The sequence below is a fragment of the Myotis lucifugus genome, unplaced genomic scaffold (genome assembly GCF_000147115.1).
Source record: "Myotis lucifugus unplaced genomic scaffold, Myoluc2.0 scaffold_280, whole genome shotgun sequence".
Classification (NCBI taxonomy): domain Eukaryota; kingdom Metazoa; phylum Chordata; class Mammalia; order Chiroptera; family Vespertilionidae; genus Myotis; species Myotis lucifugus.
This window is the reverse complement of record NW_005871328.1, coordinates 874,095-895,702: the sequence shown is the minus strand read 5'-3', so window position 1 is coordinate 895,702 and position 21,608 is coordinate 874,095. Positions and strand designations below refer to the sequence as shown.

At 52.4% G+C, this 21,608-nt stretch overlaps 2 protein-coding genes across 2 annotated transcripts; one reads left to right on the top strand and one right to left on the bottom strand.

Moving 5' to 3' along the window:
- The first annotated feature begins 734 nt into the window (after positions 1 to 734).
- CIB3 (calcium and integrin binding family member 3) lies at positions 735 to 5,353 on the top strand. The gene is made up of 5 exons (XM_023763308.1): positions 735 to 747; positions 1,388 to 1,611; positions 2,580 to 2,727; positions 3,627 to 3,822; positions 5,236 to 5,353. The coding sequence occupies exons 1-5, from the start codon at positions 735 to 737 to the stop codon at positions 5,255 to 5,257; spliced, it is 603 nt and encodes a 200-aa protein (XP_023619076.1). The 3' UTR covers positions 5,258 to 5,353.
- Positions 5,354 to 6,720: 1,367 nt separating this feature from the next.
- HSH2D (hematopoietic SH2 domain containing) lies at positions 6,721 to 18,033 on the bottom strand. Its single transcript, XM_006099650.3, has 6 exons — positions 17,780 to 18,033; positions 14,266 to 14,415; positions 11,592 to 11,681; positions 10,404 to 10,569; positions 9,435 to 9,569; positions 6,721 to 7,716 (listed from the first exon to the last, which is right to left on the bottom strand). The coding sequence occupies exons 2-6, from the start codon at positions 14,388 to 14,390 to the stop codon at positions 7,153 to 7,155; spliced, it is 1,080 nt and encodes a 359-aa protein (XP_006099712.1). The 5' UTR covers positions 14,391 to 14,415; positions 17,780 to 18,033; the 3' UTR covers positions 6,721 to 7,152.
- Between the last annotated feature and the right edge of the window lie 3,575 nt (positions 18,034 to 21,608).

The window sequence follows — 21,608 nt, the reverse complement described above, 5'->3', positions numbered from 1 at the left end:
TGATCGAGGCCAAGGGTCCAATTATGTGGGGCACCAGGGCATCCCATTATTGATGGGCACACCTTTCATGAGTGAGCCCCATTGTCTGGGCGAGGACAGTTCGCAGGGTCACCCTGGCCATCGTTATCGAATTACTGATGGGAAACTGAGGCTGGAACGGGGGCGGCTGGCCCTGGCTTGGCAGATGGGCCAAGTCCCAAGGAGTTTGAGGGCCGACCTGTCGTCTGTCCCAAGCTTCTCATTTGTCAGACAGACTAACTGAAGCTCAGGGGATTAGAGCAGCGGTTCTCAACCTGTGGGTCGCGACCCCTTTGGCAGTCGAACGACCCTTTCACAGGGGTCGCCTAAGACCATCCTGCATAGCAGATATTTACATGACGATTCATAACAGTAGCAACATGACAGTTATGAAGTAGCAACGAACATAATTTTAGGGTTGGGTCACAACATGAGGAACTGTATTTAAAGGGCCAGAAGGTTGAGAACCACTGGATTAGAGGGACTTGCTCAAGTCCATACAGAAACCCAAACTCAGGTTGTTCCCTGAGGGGACCCAAATAAGGAACTGGGTGGTCATGACTGAATTCCAGACACTCCCTCCTTGAGTTCCTAGTGGTCATTTGACCCAGGGACTCCTGTCCCCTTCTGAGACAGTCCCTAGAAGTGTGGGGACCTCTAGCTCATCAAGGAGGGTCTCTACAAGGCTGCTGCTCAGCATGCTCCCCCGTGAAGGAATGGCATCACCAGGTGAGGTCATCGGCGTGGAGAGCTGCCCCCTCCCCCCCCCCCACTAGGCAGTGTGTATGTCATTTGGTGTTTTCCAAAGTGCGTTTCAGTCACCCTCTCAAAAACCTGAATTTTAGCCTTTGTCTTTGCTCTGCCCCCTTTGAGGGAACCCTGCTTCTCGTTATGGAGGGAGAAAAGCAAAGTGTGAGGATGGGGATCCTTAGAGGCATGACCTTGCCAATAATGTGATGGTGTCCAGAGATTCGCAGGTTGGCTCAGAGTCTCCAAATGCTTGTTGTGCAATGACCTTAAGCACTTTCCCTTCTGCCCACCCAGTCTACGTGGTGAGCTCCTATTCACGCTTCAAAGCCCAGCACCAATGCCTCCTCCTTCAGGAAGTCCTTCCTCCTCCCTGGCTTGCTTTCCCCATTCATGTCTCCCTGAGCTCTAGGGCCCTCTTTCTTTTTTGAAAGTATTACATATGTCTCTTATTTTCCCCTATTGACCCCCTCCAGCCTGTCCCCCCACCTCCACCCCCACCCCCAGCCCCAAGCCCTCACCGTCCCATTGTCTGTGGCCACAGAGCCCTCTTTCTACCTTGGCTGTGACCCCGGGGAGATAGAGGGGCCTGAAGGCCGGGTGCAGGGCTGATGGCTCCTAGGAACCCAGCATCTTGCAGCGTGGAGTGAGCAGCTGCAAGTGAGAGAGGAGGGTCAAGTCCTCTTCCTCCCATGGTCTCCCAACCCTTCCCGGTGTTTCCATCCCTACACCAGGCTCTTCTATCGCTACCAGGACCTGGCCCCCCAGCTCGTCCCCCTCGACTACACCAGCTGCCCTGACGTGAAGGTGCCGTACGAGCTCATCGGCACCATGCCTGAGCTGAAGGTATGCTTAGGCAACGGGGCGGGCAGGGGAAAATGGTAGCGATGTCCTTTGCTGCATTCCTACGAGGTGAGTGCTGCAATTATTCCCATTTTATGGATGAGAAAACCGAAGTTCAGACAGTTTAAGACACTTGTTCAGGGCCACACAGCCAGGACATGACATAGGTAGGATTCAAACCCTGGGTTGGTGGCAGGATGAGATAGGATAATGCAGGTAAAGGGCTTAGTACAAGGCCTGTTGGGTGGCAAGGACTCAGGGAACATTAGGTCTGGTCATGGTAGGAACCGCTACATGCAAGTTCGTCTCAGCTGGATATTCAACACATGGTTTGTGTCTCTAAAAGGGACTTGTGGAGTGAGTGACTGTGCATAGAGATTCTTGTGTCATCAGGGACAAAAACCTCATTCAAGAGGGACAGAATGGATTCGATCACATGAGCAAAAAATCCATCCATACAGCTGGAACCAGGGTCTCTGAGGATGGGCTCAGGAATCCTCTTCCACCTCTCAGCTCCCCCAGGGAGAGGCTTCAGTCTCAATCAGCCCTTCCTCTTGAGGTAGTGAAGGGAACGCCTAGTGCCCAGATTTCCTCCTGTCGGCTCTGCAACCAGCAGAAAGCAGGCCCTTTCATCCCAATTTTTCAAAAAACATCCCAGGGCAGCTTCTGGTTGGCCAGTTTAAGTCACATGCCTATCCCAGAGTCAATCACGGTTACCAGGTGAATGGAAATCTCTGATGGTCCTTACCAGGGTCATGTGGCTGCCTCTGTAGCTGGAAGTAGGGACAGCAGCACCCAGACCCCAGGGGCAGAGAGTGGAAGTGCCTGAAGTCCTTTCCAGGGACCATGAGAGAGAGGGAGTCTTGGGGGGTGGGGCACTTGGAGGTTCCCAAGAAGGTGGGTGCCGAGAGGGAGACCACCTGGAGCCTGAGAGGCTAATCAGTGTTGGCTTCCCCGCTTCCTGTTCCCAGGACAACCCGTTCCGCCTGAGGATTGCCCAGGTCTTCTCCGAGGATGGGGACGGCCACATGACCTTGAACAACTTCCTGGACATGTTTTCTGTGATGAGTGAAATGGCTCCCCGTGACCTCAAGGCCTACTATGCTTTCAAAATCTATGGTGTGTGCAGGGCCGGCGGTAAGGGCTGCGCGGTGGGGAGTGGAAACAAGACCTACCCCAGGGCCAGAGGCTGCCCTGCTGTCACAATGTCTCCCCAAGGGAAGGGTTTCAAAGCCCAACTTGGTCCTGTCTTCCACCCACCCCATACCTCCCGACCTCACCTCCTTGCTCACTCAATTCCAGCCACACCGGCCTCGCTCTTTCTCCAACAGACCAAGCTCTTTCTGCCTCCAGGCCTTTGCCTCTGCTCTCTCCTCTGTCTAGGACACCTTTCTCCTGGCTCCTTCTTATCTTGAAGTCTTGGTCAAAAGTAGCCCCCACCCCCCAGTGGTTCTTCAACCCCCATTTTATTTCTCCCCTAGCATGGGATAATGCTGCTTCATTTCTTGTTCATTGATCTGCTCATTTCTTGTTGACTTTCTCTCTGAGGAGACACAGGGCGGCAACAGTGCCTGTTTAGTTCACCGTCTGTTTCCTGGGCCTGGCACATAGTAGGCCTTACATAAATACTTGTTGAGTGAGTGAGTGAATGAAAAACAGTTATCATGGTGCCTGGTACCTAAGTGCTCAATAAATACTTGAATGGATGGATGAATGAATGAAAATTTACCACAGTGCCTGCCACAAAATAGGTGCTCAATAAATACTTGTTGAGTGATGAATGAATGAAAAAGGTATCATATTACCTGGCACATCGTACGTGCTCAACAAGTACTTGTTGAATGTACGAATGAATGAACTTGTCCCTGCCCAATTCAAAGCGAGACCCAGTTTATCTCTGAGGGTCTGGCCTCAGTTTCCCCCTCTGTAATATGGAGACAAGATATGCCCCTGCTGGCCTGGCCTGCCTGCCACCCGCTGTCTGCCTACCCCACGTCTCCATCCATTCTACTGTGCAGACTTCAACAACGATGACTACATCTGTATGTGGGACCTGGAGCAGACAGTGACCAAGCTGACGCGGGGCGAGCTGAGCGCTGAGGAGGTGAGCCTGGTGTGCGAGAAGGTGCTGGACGAGGCCGACGGGGACCACGATGGGCGGCTGTCCCTGGAAGACTTCCAAAACATGATCCTGCGGGCGCCCGACTTCCTCAGGTGACCCTTCTTGCCACCCATCACAGTCAATTTCCACGTGTGAGAAAGGATCTTATGAAACTAGTTCATAGACTCCATTGGTGAAAGTTCCTTCCTTCCTTCATTTGTGAGCTTGGGGAACTTCCCCAACCTCCCTGGCCTCAGTCCCTGCACCTTTAAGCCCGAGATAATGAGGAGCCTCAGGGCTCCTCCTGTGGGGGGTCACAGCTCTTTGGGTGAGTGGAACATGGATGGACGTCAGCCCTACTTGCCTGAACACCTTGCAGTGAACAGTCTGCAAACTGTATTTGGCAGCCCTGGGGAGAACCAGAGCCCCCACTGTAGGGTGGATCGCAAGGGTTGTATGAGTTAGTACAGGAGGTGGCTCACCACCTGTTTTTTGTATCTCCAATGAGCTAAGAATCAGGGGTTTTTTAAAAAATTTTTAAAAATATATTTTATTGATTTTTCACAGAGAGGAAGGGAGAGGGATAGAGAGTTAGAAACATCGATGAGAGAGAAACATCAATCAGCTGTCTCCTGCACACCCCCTACTGGGGATGAGCCCACAACCAAGGTACATGCCCTTGACCGGAATCGAACCTGAGACCCTTGAGTCCGCAGGCCGACGCTCCATCCACCGAGCCAAACTGGCCAGGACAAGAATCGTTTTTAAATTGCATTTTTTAAATGGTTGCATGTGGGGGTGGGGGGGCAAAGACCAATAATACTCCATGACGCACGAAAGTGACATGAAATTGACATTTCCAGGTCATTCAATAGTTTTGCTGGCACACAGCCATGCCCTTTTGTGTACAGATTGTCTATGGCTGCTTTCAATTTATAAGGCAGAGTTTAGTCATGGGCATTTCAACTATTTGGCCCTTTCCAGAAAAAAAGTTGGCTGGCCCCCAAGTTAGTCCGTGAAACAAATTTAAAGCAGTGCCTGGCACTCAGTAGGTGCGCAATACCTGTGCTGTGGTTGCTGGTGTGGCTGTTCTTATTGGCGGTGTCTTTACATGCACCGAGGGCCCCCTTTCTCTGCCCTGGATAAGCAAGGCTGGTCTCCTGGCAGATGGAGACACGAATAATGACACCTTCTGTGTGTCCTGCTCTCAGCCCTCAATGCAGCCCTACGAAGGGGAGACAGCTATCATCCCCACTTCACAGGGGAGTAAACTGAGGCCCAGACAGGGGCAGCCACTCACTCAGAGTCCTACAGCAAGTCTGAATGTGAACTGATTCAGAGATCTGCTCCCAACCCCGGGGGGAGGGGGTCAGGAGAGCCACAGCTGAGGGCTTCTGGAGGAGGAGGCCCGTCTTCCTGTGTGGCTACTGGCCGGCCTGGGGGGCTCCCAGCGGGAGTGTTGGGGGGAAGATGCAGGAGGGCGGCCCCCTGCCTGATGACACTGATTCTGGCCTCTCTGCACACAGCACCTTCCACATCCGCATCTGAGGACCACGGAGGAGGAGCCGGGCCAGAGGAGGGCAGGGTGACCCTCCTCCCACTGTAGAATCTGGACTCTGGGAATAAACACATCACTGAGTCACACCTTCCGAGCCTGGTGGATGGGAGGGAGGAGACCTGGGCGCTCACCTCTGCTCTTCCTGTGTGACCCTGGGTGTGGCTGCCCCCTCTCTGGGCTACCAACTCCCTGACCGAACAAGGAAGAGTCTGACTTCTAGATCTTTCCCCCACTGTGAAGGCTGGGGACGCGTGGCTGTGCGTTTGGTGAGCAGAGACGAGGTGTGCAGATGAGGCATGCTGTCCCGCCCCAGGGCCCCCCAAGGCCAAACCCTAGTCCCCTTTTTCCTCAATCCCTGAATGCTTCAAAGGGCCTGAAGGTTTAACTCCTTGTTTATTTATTTATTTAACATATTTTTATTGATTTCAGAGAGAGAGAGAAAGAGAGAGAGAGAGAGAGAGAGAGAGAGAGAGAGGGCCATCAATGATGAGAAAGAATCATTGATTGGCTGTCTCCTGCACACCCCACATTGGGGATTGAGCCCACAACCCGGGCATGTGTCCTGACTGGGAATTGAACCATGGCCTCGTGGTTCATAGATCGATGCTCAACCACTGAGCCACACTGGCCGGGCAACTCCTTGCTTATTTATTCAAGCTGCCAGGGGAGGCCTCTGCGGGGTGCCAGGAGGGCCACTCACTGAGATGGGCACAGTCCTCTCAAGTTTATGAAGCACCCGCCCCTCTGCCATCTCATTGGGTCCCAGCAGGGCTGGCCGAGAACCAGCCCCTTCATTCAGAGGGAACAGAATGGCTTGCTCAAGACCACACCTCAAGTCATCGACAGAGGAGGGCTTGACCCCTGGCCCAGCTCACTCCACATCCCAGACCTCTACACTCTGTGGATTTGGGGACCCCCACACCCACTCTACCAGCGGCCACCCCAGGGGTCCCATCAGTGGCCCCAGTCAGTCCAAACAGTGGTCATTCTGAGTGGGGCAACCGAGAGCAGCCCTAGGAACCTTCCAGACTCCCCCACTGTGTAGCATTTCTAGGGAGCCCACTCCCACCCTAAACTCCTCCTGTGCACCAAAAGCACCTACTATGCACCAAAGCCCTAGGATTTACATACATCCTACTGCTTCGTCCTGAACAAGAGGACAGTCCTACTCTTCTCCCCATTTTCCAGATGAGGAAATAGGCCCAGAGAGACCTAGTGACTCGCCAAAGGCCACACAGCCGTGCAACCCAGGATTCCCCCTGCGGAGTCCACCGCAACCACAGTCCCGGGCTGCCTCTCCCTTTTTAAAGCAAAGGACACGTTTGCTTCTCCTAAAGCTGGCGGTGTGCACCAAGCCCTCCACAAGTCTCAGCTCTTTCATTTGCATGAGAACCTGGCGGGGAGGGAGAGGGTTGGGCGGGGAGGCCGTGTCCAGAAGGGAGAGCTGAGCCTGGGTGCAGGGGTTGTGGGCAAAAGGACTCCAAATGACATGCCTTCCAACCCTGGCACTCACACCAGTAGACTGTGACCAGTAGACGTTGACCATGCCTCTCCTCCTCTCGGAACCTGGCTCTTCTTTGAAATGTGCAGGAGGTGCCTACCTGATGGGCCTGCTCAGAGGCAGGAGTAAAAGGAAAGAACGGACACGGAGAGTCTCAGTGTGGGACTGGCACACAGTAGGTGCCCCAGATCCTTGCTGTAACTTATTCACTGATTCTTCTTCTTCTTCACATAACCAGGCCACCCTGGCAATTGCAGAGCCAGACCTAAGTATCGTCTCTATTACATTCCTCAGGCCCCAGAGGGCTGGTGGGTGGAAGGCAAGGGGTCCGGGTGTGAGCAGCCCCTGGCACCCAGGGTCCCAGAGCCAGGGCGGACCTCTTCTCTAGCAGTACCCAGGGGCAAAGGGTGGCGGTGGGCGGTACTCCTCGGGGACACAGTCCTCCTGGGGTTCTGCCAAGCCCTTGGGCTCTGATTTGGACACCTGTGAGGACAGGGCCCTCGCTATTGCTTGGTGCCAACCCCTGGTCCTCGGGGTCACCTCGCTCCAGCTGACTGACCTCGAGGCCTTCTTGGAGGAGTCCCCTCTGTCTTTCCGAGCCCGAGGCTGTGAGGGGCTTGAGGGTGCCGTGGCCACAAAGGGCTCCGCGTAGACGTTCTCGGGGACCGCATCATCCGCTGCTGTCGCTGGGCCGCGAGTCACCTCCGATCGCTCTGGGTCCCGGAGCGATGACAAGCTCACGGTTGCCAGGTGGGATTTCAGCTGCTGATGGACCTTCTTGCCCGTCTGCGGGAGGGTCTTGAGGTTCCTCCAGAGTTTCTGGCAGGCCTCCTCCAGCGGGGCTTTCGGGGGGCAGGAGGAAGCAGCTGCCTCCGCGGGCGCTCTGTCCACCGCTGCGGACAGCATCCTTTCCTTCTGCCAGTGGAGCGCGACTGGCTTTGCAGAGGCCTGAAACCGAGGGCCGGTGAGACCTGGGCCAGCACCCCTCCTCCCCCCAGCACTCTGACTGCCCCGGACGCTGGGACCTGGGCTGCACCCAGACGCCCCAGGGCCGAGAAACGTCCCCATGTGAACCCCCAAACCTAACCTCGGGCCCCATCCTTTCCATTTTTGTCACCGGCTTCACGCCCTCCCCAGGAGTCGGCAAACCTCTTCTGTGAAGGGCCCGGGAGCAAACAGCTTCCGCTTTGCAGGCCCTCCAGTCTGTCTCACTGCTCAGCTCTGCTGTTGTCCAGCGAGTGGGCCCGGGTTCCAATAAAACTTTATGGACACGGAAGTCTGACTTTCCTCTGATTTTCACGAGCCGTGAACTATTAACTGTCTCAACCATTTAAGCACATAACTGTCCTCCCATCGCAGCTTCTGAGGGCCGGGGCCTGGAAGGCCACACACAGCAGGCAGGTGGCGCTCAGGGAGTGTGCTGACCCCTGGGCTCCCCCGTTCAGGACAAGTGCCTGGCACGTGTGGCAGAGGCTGTTGGTGGTCCACCCATATCCTCTTTTTATTTTTTAATATGTTTTTTATTGATTTCAGAGAGGAAGAGAGAAGGAGAGAGAGAGAGAGAAGGAGAGAGAGAAACATCAATGATGACAGAGAATCATTGATCACCTGCCTCCTGCACGCCCCACACTGGGAATCCAGTGCGCAACCCAGGCATGTGCCCCTGACTGGGAATCCAACCGTAACCTCCTGGTTCATAGGTCGATGCTCAACCACTGAGCCACGCCAGCCAGGCCATATCCTTTTTGTTTGTTTGTTTGTTTGTTTTGTTTTTGTTAATGCTCACCTAAGGATATTTTTCATTGATTTTTTTAGAGAGAGTGGAAGGAAGAGGGAGAAACAAAGAGAGAGAGAACCATTGATGTGAGAGAGGCACATCGATTGGTTGCCTTCCGTACATGCCCTGACCAGGGCCGGGGATGGAGCCTGCAACCAAGGCACGTGCCCTTGATTGGAATTGAACCTGGGACCCTTCAGTCCGTAGGCCGATGTCCTAGTCACTGAGCCAAACTGGCCAGGCCCACTCATATCCTCTTTGCTCCCAGCTCCACTCCCAAATGCCAACGGCAGGGACTCTGCCTGGGGCCTTCTCTGGCCACCAGTGCCCACTGCGTCCACATGGCAGACCAGAAGTGCCCGAGAATCAAATCTCCCAGGAATAGTATTTGACCAATGACTGAGGGAATTTGGAGGATAAATACCCCAGCTCCCTCGCCCCTAAGTGGTGATAATGGAGGGGGTGGGCAGACAGAAAACATGAAAACCCGTAAGTAAACAAGACTTCAAATTTCGAGGAGTGCTCTGTTGCAAATAAATAGGGTGATGGGTTGGAGAAGGTGGTGGGGGGAGTACTTTTGGTCTGGAGATGGGAGGAAGACACTTGAAGAACTGATGGGAGAAGCCAGGCCTGGGAAATGTGGGGCAGAGCATACAGCACAGCACGTGCAAAGGCCCTGAGGTTGCTTGAAGCTGGGCTGGTGATGGGCAGAAGGAGGAACTGAGATTGCAGGCAGGATTCTAACCTTGGTGCCTCGGGAAATCACTGGAAGGTTTTAAGCTCGGAGCTACAGGATCTTACCTTCATTCTAAAAGCCTCTGGCAGCTGTTGGCCACCTCTGCTCCTGCCCCTGCCCCCCGGTTGGAGGTGCCAGCTTTCTGTCACATACCTCCTTGGGGGCAGCCACTGGATGGGAAGAAGGTTTCTGATGTTCACTGGGACCAGGGGCGGGGCTGGCAGCTTCCTCAGCCAGTGCGTTGTAACAAAGGAAGAGATCCTCGTAATCCACGTTTGCTGGATCCTTCTGCGGACAGAGGGGATCTGCAGCTCAGCCCCAAGGCGGGGGACAGGGACAGGGCTGGGGTCCCCAGACCCTGGGAGTTGGAGCTTAGGAGCTGCTCCCACCCACAAACCTGTAATAAAGCAAGCTCCTCTGAGCGCATTGTGGGCCTAGGCCAGTGATGGCGAACCTATGACAGGCGTGTCAGAGGTGACATGCGAACTCATTGTTTTGGTTGATTTTTCTTTGTTAAATGGCATTTAAATATATAAAATAAATATAAAAAATATAAGTCTTTGTTTTACTATGGTTGCAAATATCAAAAAAATTCTATATGTGACACGGCACCAGAGTTAAGGTTTTTCAAAATGCTGACACGCCGAGCTCAAAAGGTTCGCCATCACTGGCCTAGGCCCTGCCCATAAACCGTTATAAGGAGGTCTGCCCTGCCCACAGCAGCTTCTGAGGGCACAGGCCCGTCCACTGGGGCTTATGCTAGTCCTATAGATCAGCTAGGGCAGTGGTCGGCAAACTGTGGCTCGCGAGCCACATGCGGCTCTTTGGCCCCTTGAGTGTGGCCACGAAGTTTCAATCGCACTGTACATGCGCGCCCGCACATGGTATTTTGTGGAAGAGCCACACTCAAGGGGCCGTAGTTTGCCGACCACTGAGCTAGGGTTATACCTCGCACATGTGAAACCTTATAAAAACATCAGCCTGAGGGGAAACGAGGACCAGGAGGAGTGGGGCCGTGGGGGGCCAGACGCAGAATCACAAGAGGCTGAAGGGGGCTGGGGGGAGCTGGAGGGCTTAGCCCCTGGGAAGACAACTACTGCCCACCCAGGTCCCAACCCTCACCTGCGGACAGGGCTGCTTCAGCAGCTCCCCATGTGGCCTCATCGGCTGCTGCTGGTGGAAGGTGATCAGGGCGTCCAGCGAGGCGTGGGCCTTCTCCTCCCCGGGGATTAGCACGCTCCCATCGTCCAGGAGCTTCACCATAAAGTGGCGGCAGCAGTTTTGGGCTCTGCGGAGACACTGCCAGGGTTGGGACATCCTGCTCCCTCATTTCATCCCCACCCCCCTCACCCCCAAGTCCTTGAACTGGCAGCATCAGGGCTGCAGCCCGACCTCACAGGTTCCTATGTAAACTTCTCTACTCATTAGCCATGTGACATTCGGTAGGTGCCTAACAGCACGGTGCCTCAGTTTCCCCTTCTATAACATGGGGCTACGAAGACTGACCTCAGGAGTTCTTGTGAAGATGAAACAAGGAACTGCAGGAAAAGCTTAGCTGGGTGCCTGGCTAGAGGTAAATGATCAATAGAAATGATCATGACAATCTGATCAGGCTTTAGCCCGAGGTTGGGTGCCTGGCACTCTGCTCCATTTATGAATGGGTGGATTTATGAATGGCCTACTACGTGCGTTTAATCCTCACGTCAAGACAATTAATTTTAGCATCCTCTGTTAGAGATGAGGACTTTGAGGGAGGGACAGAAAGGTTGAGTAATTTGTTCAAGGCCACAGTGTGTAAGTAGCAGAACCGAGCCTTGTACTGTTTGACTCATGTCCTAAGTTTTCCCACTGTGGGTAATTCTGTAATGGAACCGTTGGGTTTTGTTTTGTTTTTGTTTTTTTTCATTCCTTTGGCCTGGAATTCTTTCAAAAAGTAGTTTGTTCTGCTGAATCCTCGGACTGGGATGCCGGATCAGGCTTTGAGGCCTCAAGTAGCTGGACTGCCCTGAGTTCCCAACACGTTCTCCTTGGTGGAGTCAGAGTGTTGCCAAGCAGACGGCAGAAGGGAGGTGGACGGTTAGGGAAAGGGCAGTAGCCGCTCTCAGGCCTCTAGCAGCTCCTGTTCTGACACACAGTCTGAGTGACCACAGACCCCAGTCTGCTGGATCCAGCCAGACCTGCAGCTGCTCACTCTTCAGCCAGATCAGTCCAGAACGTCCTACCAGTTGCTCTTGAGACCTGTGATATGAAGCCCTCCTTGCCCCCTCCAAGGAAGCCCGGAGCCCCCCTGTCCCCAAGCCCAGACCTTACTTGTAGGAGAGTGTGTAGCCCACGTGACTGTGACTGACTCTGATGAGAAAGGATCCCAGTGGCTTCGACTCCAGCAAATTCTCTGCGTCCCTGGAAAGGCACACACAGGTGAGAGATGGCTGAGGTCTCGCCGCCCAGTGTCCTGCCCAGTCCTTCCAGGACTGAACAACAACCAAAAACACAATTGTTTTCTTGGTTGTTTCAGACTTTGGAATAGTCAGGTGTCCCCCAGAGGTGGCGAAGGCCTCTGATGACCTTGGCCCCAGGGCCCACAGCCCCTGCCTGCCTTCCGATGCCTGCAATCCACTCAGGAAGGCACCTTTGGGTGGATCTGAGTATGACAGGTAACAAAGCAAGAGCTGTTTCCAGATGCATTTGAGCTCAAAACCCAACTCTGCTGTTCATTCACGGTGTGACCCCTGGTGAGGTCAGTCCCTTTCTGACCTGAGCTTCTTCAAGGGGACAGAAAACCCTCACTCCCAGGGCCCGTGTGAGGACAGACAAAATGGGAGCAGCATGACAACTTCCGCATGGTGCGAGCTTTCGAAATGTTCACCATTAGTACACTTGACCCTTGAGCTGACCTGCCAGGTCCAAGCAGATTTTTTCCAATAAATATACAAACTGGCCCTCTGTATAGTATTTTTGGTCCGAGGTTGGGAATCCATGGATGTGGAGGGCCGACTGTATGCCTGGACCTACACCAGTGATGGCGAACCTATGACACGCGTGTCAGAGGTGACACGCGAACTCATTGTTTTGGTTGATTTTTCTTTGTTAAATGGCATTTAAATATATAAAATAAATATCAAAAATATAAGTCTTTGTTTTACTATGGTTGCAAATATCAAAAAACTTCTATATGTGACACGGCACCAGAGTTAAGTTAGGGTTTTTCAAAATGCTGACACACCGAGCTCAAAAGGTTCGCCATCACTGACCTACACCATTTTATAGAGGGGACTTGAGCATCCACAGATTTTGAATTATCCCGGAAGGTTGGGGGGGGGGGTCCCTGGAACCAATCCCCCCAGGGATACTGGGGAATGACTGTAGTTAAGGTTTTGAGGAGTCAAAAGTTATATAAAGGACTTAGAGTCGGCATCCCTAAACTGTATTACTATCATTATTACTATTTCCTGGTGGCACAGAGAGTGGCCTTCTATGGGAGCCTTTGGACCCCTGTTGTCCAGTCCAGGGGCCATTGCCCACATGTGGCTACTGAGTGCTTAAAATGTGGCCAGTCTTGCCCGCCGGTTGCTCAGTGGTCAGAGCATCGGCCCATGGACTGAGGGGCTCAATCCCCGGCCCGGATGTGTGTCACGACATATCGATGTTTCCCTTTCTCTGTCTCTCCCCCTCCCTTCCACTCTCTCTAAAATCAATGGAAAAAATGTCCTTGGGTGAGGATTAACAACAACAGAAAAATGTGGCTGGTCTGAATCAAGCTGTGCTTTTAGCATACAATACACACCAGACTTTAAAGACTCAGTAAACAGCATAGGAAATATAGTCAAAAATATTGTAATAACTACATATGATGTCAGGTGGTTACTAGACTTATTGGGGCGATCACTTCGTAAGTTATATAAATGTGTAATCACTATGTTGTACACCTGAAACTAATATAATATGGTATGTCAATTGCAACTTAAACCTTTTTTAATTATAAAAAATAAAGGCATGCCCTAAGCAGTTTGGCTCAGTGGATAGAGCGTCGGCTTGCGGACTCAATGGTCCCAGGTTCGATTCTGGTCAAGGGCATGTACCTTGGTTGCGGGCACATACCCAGTGGGGAGTGTGCAGGAGGCAGCTGATCAATGTTTCTCTCTCATCGATGTTTCTAACTCTCTATCCCTCTCCCTCTCTGTAAAAAAAAATCAGTAAACTATATTTTAAAAAAATAAAAAATAAATAAAGGCAGTACAAATAGAGGAGTATGTATTCTGTCTCATGAGTGATTTATATGGTATTAATTACTTGTTGAAATGATAATATCATGGATATACTGTGTGATTAAGGATGTGATTAAAATTGTTTCTCTTTGCTTCTTTTAATATAGCTACTAGAATTTTTAAAATTGCAATGTATGGCTCATATTGTATCTTATTGGCATGCCCCAGAACTCAGAAACCATGTCGACTTCTGTCTCTCTTGGCTTTTGCAATGTTCCCTCAATTTCCTAAATGTCAAGGGTGGCAATACATGTTCTTTTCGCCATTTATTTAGAGCCAGGCCCTGGGGTGACGAAGTAGGTGAGTTTGTTCATCTCCTCAGAGCTCAGCCTCATGTAGAAAGTGCATGTTAGCCATATACCCGATAGACTGAGAGGAGCTGTGTTAAGAAGGATTCTGAGGCTGCGTCCTGCCATCACTGATTGGTGATTCCTGGCCTAGTGAGGGGTTTGGGGCGGGGGGGGGGGGGGCGGGGAGGGGTTTCTGTCTTGGGGCCCCTTGTATAGAGAAAGCCAAGGTCCAGAGAGGGAAAATAACTTAACCAAGGCCACACAGCAAGTCCAGAGGAGACAAGATTCAAGCCCGAAACTCCAAAGCCCTTTTCATCCTCTTAACAAACGTAGGTGAGCTGAGCACAGAATTGCACAGTGAAAACCTGCCCAGGTGGGGGCAGACAAAGAGGGTGAAAGGCAGGGTGGAAAGTGTGGGTGTGTCCTCACTGTCTGGAGATGGCACCATGGAACCACGAAGGGACGCCTCCTTGGACCAGCTGGCCCAGCTGTGTTTGCACGAACCAGTACAGTCGTGGGGGCAGCGGCGGGGGCAGCTTTCTGGCCTCTGTCATGGCTTCCTGAGGGGGAAGGTGGCACCTGGGGGCAGGAAGGAGGAGAGAGAGTCAGGCCTGGTCCACTTCCCGTCTTTATCTGATTCTCGCAGCTCATGGTGCCTCCTCTTTGGTAACGTCCTCCGCGCTGGACAGAGCAACCGGCTAGAAACTGGCTTGTGTTTCTTGAGCACCTACTATGTGCTGGCACTTTATGTATGTTCACTTATCGATTTTCTTCCAAAAATCCTCCAAGGATAATAAGAATAAAAGAATAAAAGGAAAGCCCTGGCCAGTGTTGCTCAGTGGATAGAGCGTAGGCACAGTGTCTGGAGTTGGATTCCCTGTCAAGGGCACCACCTGGGTTGCAGGTTCTATCCCGGCCCTGGTCAGGACGCATGCAGGAGGCAACCAATCGATGTGTCTCTCTCACATTGATGTATCTCTCTCTCTCTCTCTCTCTCTCTCTCTCCCTCCCTCCCTCTCTCTCTAAAAACCAATGGAAAAAAATCTTCAGGTGACAATTAACTAAACAAAAAAGAATAAAATGAAATAATAAGAATAAAAGGAGGTCAGAGTAAAAAAAATGAAATAATGAGAACAAAAGGGAATAATAAGAATATTATTTCATTATTGCAAGTGTTGGAAAATTCCCTTTATAGATACACGTATTTAAATTTAAGAACTGAATTTATTTAAATACTAAGTAACTACCAATGTCCCTGGTGGGAGGTGGAGATGGCCACATGATGAGTGAATGAATGAAATAGCGGTCACTCAGTGGGTGCCATCAAGCGTTGCCAGGGTTGCGTTAAACACCACAGAGATGTGACCCAAACAGTTGCTTCTGCCACCAGTGCCACCAGGCGTGGTGGCCATGAATGGCACAGCTATAATGTATCAGGTGCCTGGTTAATTCACACCCATTCTCAATAATTTTAAGCTCAGGTACCACTGGGCTTTGTGAGCTAATGACACAGAGCTGGAAAACAGAGAAAAAAACCAGCACCAATTTGCAAAACAGTCTGAAGTTAGTGTAAAGCCAGCAAAAGGGCTGTGCCCTGCTGGGTGAACCCTCACACTCACCCCAAACTGCCCCCCCGCCCAAATCTAATTTTTCAACCCTGTAGAACAGCGGTTCTCAACCTGTGGGTCGCCACCCCTTTTTGGGGTCGAACAACCCTTTCACAGGAGTCGCCTAAGACCATCAGAAAACACACATATAATTACATGTTGTTTTTGTGATTAATCACTATGCATTAATTATGTTCCATTTGTAACAATGAAAATACATCCTGCATATCAGATATTTCCATGACGATTCATAACAGTAGCAACATTACAGTTATGAAGTAGCAACGAAAATAATTTTATGGTTGGGGGTCACCACAACACGAGGAACTGTATTAAAGGGTCGCGGCATTAGGAAGGTTGAGAACCACTGCTCTAGAAGGTCATTGTTACCAGGCGGTTTCCACGGAGAGGGACCCCTGTTGACCAACCCGGTCAATATTGACTTCCTCCTGCCAGAAGACCCATGACAAACACACCCTTCAGGAAGCGACCCAAAGGAATTCTGGGACAAGTGGAATTGAATCTATTAAGTAATGTGTAATAAGGTAGAATAAGGTAGGGTGACAAAGTGGCTTAAGAGCCTGCAATCGGAGCCTGGATTCAAACCCTCACTCCCCCACTTAGCTGCTGTGTGATCTTGGGCGAGTCCACGTAACCTCTCTGTGCCTGTATTTCCAACTGCGACTTGGGGATAATGATATTTACCTAGTGCCGTGTAAGCCCTGACAGTGTGTGTGGGTTTTTCTTTCTTTTTTGTAACGCGAGTGCCTGACTTAAGCTTTGATTGCGGAGGCATCCATTTCAGCGATGGCAATCTCCAGTAAACATTGCCAGCCACGCGACTGAAGAGCCAAGCTGCCTTCGCCCGCTGCGGCTGCTTTGTTTTAGAGCAGCGGTTCTCAACCTGTGGGTCGCGACCCCTTTGGGGGTCGAAGGACCCTTTCACGGGGGTCACCTAAGACCATCGGCAAACACATTTATAATTACATATTGTTTTTGTGATTAATCACTATGCTTTAATTATGTTCAATTTGTAACAATGAAATTGGGGGTCACCACCACATGAGGAACTGTATTAAAGGGTCGGGGCATTAGGAAGGTTGAGAACCACTGTTTTAGAGATCTCAGTTGATTTCAATAATTGACCCTTTGGGCTATTTGCCTGTGTGCACGCTTGCTCTACCTCTGACCTCGCTGAGTGGTCCCAGGTGTGCTGTATAATTTCCAGGTCCTTAAGTAATACATAAACCTTTTATTTTTTGTTTAAAGTTTCCTGATGACTATGGCTTCAAGGGATCTTGAAATCATAATAAGAGCCACAAGGGCTGATCCAGTCACAACATTGGTATTGATTGGTAGAGACCAGCACAAAACACCTGTATTTATAATAAAAGTCCATGAGTCCAGTAGTGACCTATTACGGGGTAATGGAGACCTCCTACTTACCCCTCAAGACCCAGCAAAAATATCCCCTCCTCCATGCAGCTTTCCTGCCTCTTCCCCTGGACAAAACCCTGGCACCCTTCTATGCCCCCCACCTTCCCCACAATTCTTGCCTCTGGCCTAGCCTTGCCTCATGGAGCTGGAGTGTCTGTGTCGGGTCTGTCTCCCCCATATTAGGGAGGGTCTAGGCCCGGGCTAGATCCTTTTGGATTTTTCTGGGTCCCCAGCATCAGCACAGTGGAGGGTACAGGATTGTGTGCTGATGAATAGATGGTTTAGTGATGAGTGAGGCCACACTAAGTTTCAAATTCCTGGCCCTGGAGCCTCCCCACCTCCTCATCTCCTCATCCCCTAACAGCATCTCTGCTCTACTCCAAAGTGATCACATTCTCTCTCCTTTTTTAAAAATATATTTTTATTGATTCAGAGAGGAAGGGAGAGGGAGGGAGAGATAGAAACAGCAATGAAGAGAGAGAATCATTGATTGGCTGCCTCCTGCACGCCCTCTACTGAGGATCGAGCCCCAGCCCAGGCATGTGCTCTTGACTGGAATTCAACCCAGGACCCTTCCGTCCGCAGGCCAACGCTCTATCCACTGACCCAAACCAACTAGGGCCGATCAAGTTCTCTTTCCCCTCCACACTGTTGCTATTCTTAGCCAGAACTGCTCTTCCCCACCTCCAGCTCCATTTTCCAATGGTCACCTCCTGGTGCCTCCAAAAGATTGCTCATGCTTCTCTGGTCCTGCCAGCCCCGTCACCCCCTCTGGCCCAGCCTGGACCCCGTGCTCTGTCTTCTAGGACTGGGTTGGGGCTGAGACTCTCAGGGGCCCAGCCTCACCCAGCATAGGTGGGCATGTGGCTGACCGAGGAGTCCCCACCCAGGGAACATACCTGGGAGACCCCTGGGCGGCCGAGGCCGAGGCCCTCGCTCTGGCTGTGCCCGTGCTGCCTGGAGGTGCCTGAGTTTCAGTTCAGGGTCCACACGTCAGCAGGGCGGGGCCCCAGGCGGTTCCTGTTTCCTTAAGCAGGTGAGCCTGGGCGGGACCAGGACAACCCCTCTGTCCACACTCCAATGAAGCTGCTGAGCTGCAGGTGGAGGGGCACCCTTGCTCCACTCAGATCTGGACAAGCCTTTACTGAGCATCTGATGTGTGCCAGATCCTGAGGGGACAGAGAGGAGACCCCAGGACAGGCACAAGCCCCACCCTCCCAGTATCTACAATCTAGAGAGCAATGAAGAAATTGTCAATGTTGTTTCAAAGCAAACAGCAGGCCAGGAAGCAGGAACTGAGGTTGCAAGACCCCCCAGAAGGGCCTAACTGAAGGGGCACCTGAGGGCAGATAGGAGCCAACTTGATTGGGGGGGGGGTTGCAGAAAGAATGCATTAGGTAGAGGGAGCCGCACAAAGGGCCTGGGGCAGGATGGAGCCTGGATGGTCTGAGTCTCACTGTGCACACAGGGCCACATTTTGACTTTTGTAAAAAAACGAAACAAAACAAACTAAACTAAAAAACCCCAACCCTGAATGATGTGGCTAAATGGTTAGAGTGTCAGCCCATGTACCAAAGGATCATAGGTTCACTTCCTCATTAGAAGCACGTGCCTGGGCCCTGGCTGGTTTGGCTCAGTGGATAGAGCGTCGGCCTGCGGACTGAAGGGTCCCAGGTTCGATTCCGGTCTAGGGCATGTACCCTGGTTGCAGGCACATCCCCAGTAGTGGGTGTGCAGGAGGTAGCTGATCAATGTTTCTCTTCATCGATGTTTCTAACTCTCTATCCCTCTCCCTTCCTCTCTGTAAAAAATCAATAAAATATATATTAAAAAAAAAACAGCATGTGCCTGGGTAGCAGGTTCATCCCTGTCTGCCACCCCCCTCCCCCACCTAACCCCTTGGGGCACCTATGGGAGGCAACCAATTGATGTGTCTCTGTCACATCAATGTTTCTTTCTCTCTCTCTTTCTCTCTCTCTTTCTCTCTCTCCCTCTCCCTCTCCCTCTTCCTCTCCCTCTCCCTCTCCCCTCTCCCTTCCACTATCTCTAAAAATCAATGGAAAAATATCCTTGAGCTCAGCTGGAATTGCTCAGTGGTTGAGTGTCGACCTATGAACCAGGAGGTCACGGTTTGATTCCCGGTCAGGGCACATGTCCGGATTGCAGGCTTGATCCCCAGTGTGGGGCGTGCAGGAGGCAGCCGATCAATGATTCTCTCTCATCATTGTTGTTTCTATCTCTCTCTCCTTTTCCATTCCTCTCTAAAATCAATAAAAATGTATTTAAAAAAAATCCTTGGGTGAGGATTAACAACAACAAACCCCCCCCCAAACCATTTGAAATTATATTTTATTACTGCATTGGCATCATTATTATATATTCATTATTATTGTATTAATTTTTTACTGATTTTAAAAAAACTAAAACTACACACATAGTGGGCCCTGAGCATGAGAACCTGTGCTTAACGAATCAGCCAGCCCCAGATATATGCTGGCTGCCCCCCCTTTCCTGTCCTGGGACACGGGCTAAACCACTTCCTCCTTTCAGGCAGAAATGGCCCAGATCCTCATGGCTGAGCTGGAGGGGCGGGGGACAGGGTCCCCGTGGGCCTATCGCCCTGGCCCAGCTGGTTTAGATAGTCTCATTGCAGGCTCCAGCTGGGTGCCCTGACCACTCCCTGCTCTATGGGGGAGGGGGTTGCCTGCAGTCTGCGGTTTAACAGCCCCAAGCAGAAAACACGAGGAACCCATTTCTCACTCATCCACTGTGTGGCCTTGGGTGAGTTGCTCAACCTCTCTGGGTCTGCTTCTTCATCTGTGAAGTCACATGACACTAGCGCTCCTCAGATAGGAGAGACAACCTTCAGGTAGGCAGCAGGGGGCTCAGTTAACAGTACTGATACCAGGACTCTTCACTGTGACTTAATCTGATGCCTTTGTGTGTGGCTGGGGGAGATGCAGGCTTAGGCTCCAGACCTCCCAGGCTGGGCAACTCACTCCACCACTCTGATTCTTCATGCCCTCCACAGCCCAGTGAGCCAGCTCCTAGCCTCAGTGATGAGGGGAGGGGATCAGCAGTGCCCAGTGCCCCTTGTTAGAAAGCCTGGCCATTGGGGTCTCATTTGCATGGCGTTCAGTCTACAGGAACATGGGGCCTTATCAGTCCACCTCCAGCCCGGCCCCCTGAGGTCCCATCAGAGGACTGCAGGCTGAGTCCCCCAACCTGCTTGGTGGATGTGGTCTCCCACAAACCAACATCCTCCCCTGAGAATCCCCCCACCACCACCTACCCAGCCCTCAGTGACCACTGGAAACTGAATGGACAAGTGGTCCCCAGAGGACCTTCTGGAACGGGGCCAGCAGGGAGATTGGGGCTGGGGCTCCGAAGCCCCTTCCCCTCGACCCCAGGCCTGGACTTTCCACTGGCAGCCTCAGCTGGTGATCGGGATTGCCGTGGCTCATGTGGGGTGGGTGGCCCTCCGGGGAAGTGACCACCATGCCACTTTGCCACGGATGTCAGGGGTGGGCAAGTCAGGCTCGTGGAGCTCCCATGGTGGGGGGTGGGGGGACAAGTGGGCCATGAGATGTGAATTCCCATAGCCGCTCTGATGATGAGGCGGGAGGGAGGCTGTCCTGGATGGTCAGGACCTGCACAAGTGGGCTGTGCAGATGTCAGAGGACTGCCGGGCCAAGGGCGCAGCAGGTGTGAAGGCACCAGGACAGTGGCGAGCACGGGGTGACGCAGGAGAGTAAGGCACCCGGGCCGGGGTGAGGTGAGCCGGGGAGGATGGCAGAGAAACGGGAAGAGGTGGGCAGGGCCACAGCGTGCAGGAGCTCGTGGTCCATGGTGCACTGTGAGTTATATGGGGCCTGGAGCTCAGACTGGTGTCTGGGCTGGATGCACACAGAAGTCACTGGCCTGTCCAAAGGCTGGCCATTGGCTGGCATTCAGGAACTTGGCGGGTCAAGTTCGCTGTGCTGAAATAAAGCCGTCCCAGCATGAAGAGCGGCTCACAACCATGCCTAAATGTTTGCACAATGTGGTTTATGCTAGATGCTGGCTTGCTTTCCAGGCTGCTGCGGTGCTGGAACACGCCTCGCCGCGGAGGTGCCTCCAGGCCCAGCCCCAGTAGAACCCTGGGTGCTGAGTCTCCAAGGAGCGCCCTGGCAGCTAACACTTCACACCTGTCACAGCTTGGCGGTGGCAAAGCGTGACCCCACGCCGAGAGGACGCCTGGGAGCTTGTGCCTGGTTTCCTCTGGCCGCGGCTCCACGCGCCTCTTCCCGAGCCATTTTCCTGTCCTTTGGCTGTAGTACATTAGCTATACGTCGAGTCCCAGGGAACCAGTGACCTGGGTGGTCTCGGGGACCCCAACAGAGAAGAAACCCACTGGGGCCAGTCTAGAGAAGAGGCAAATGGTGGCCATGTGCCAGGAGCCAGGGGAAGCCGGACTGCGGGGGTGCGGGAGGAGGATGCTCCCGAGGTGAGAAAGGGGTCCCAGAGCTGAGTGTGCAACTTGGCAGATGGATGCCAACAGAGACCAGACGGGAGGACCTGGTGACATTGTGGGGGCTAATGCTGACAAGCAGGTTCAGCATGGGACGTGGAAACCCACGTGGGGCAGAGAACAGGGTCTCCTGTTTTTCTATGGGGTGGGGGTAGGAAGCTATATTTTCCACGTCAGCCTTTGGATAATGGTGTCGTCTCAGAGCCTGGGGCGCACAC

Coding starts and splice junctions, on each gene's coding strand:
- CIB3 (XM_023763308.1), top strand. Junction 1,612..2,579: donor GCACCATGCCTGAGCTGAAG/GTATGCTTAGGC, acceptor TCCTGTTCCCAG/GACAACCCGTTCCGCCTGAG. Junction 2,728..3,626: donor CTATGCTTTCAAAATCTATG/GTGTGTGCAGGG, acceptor TCTACTGTGCAG/ACTTCAACAACGATGACTAC.
- HSH2D (XM_006099650.3), bottom strand. CDS start 14,390: ATGACAGAGGCCAGAAAGCTGCCCCCGCCGCTGCCCCCACGACTGTAC. Junction 11,682..14,265: donor CATGGTGCCATCTCCAGACA/GTGAGGACACAC, acceptor GTGCCTTTCCAG/GGACGCAGAGAATTTGCTGG. Junction 9,570..10,403: donor TGAAGCAGCCCTGTCCGCAG/GTGAGGGTTGGG, acceptor CTCTGTCCGCAG/AAGGATCCAGCAAACGTGGA.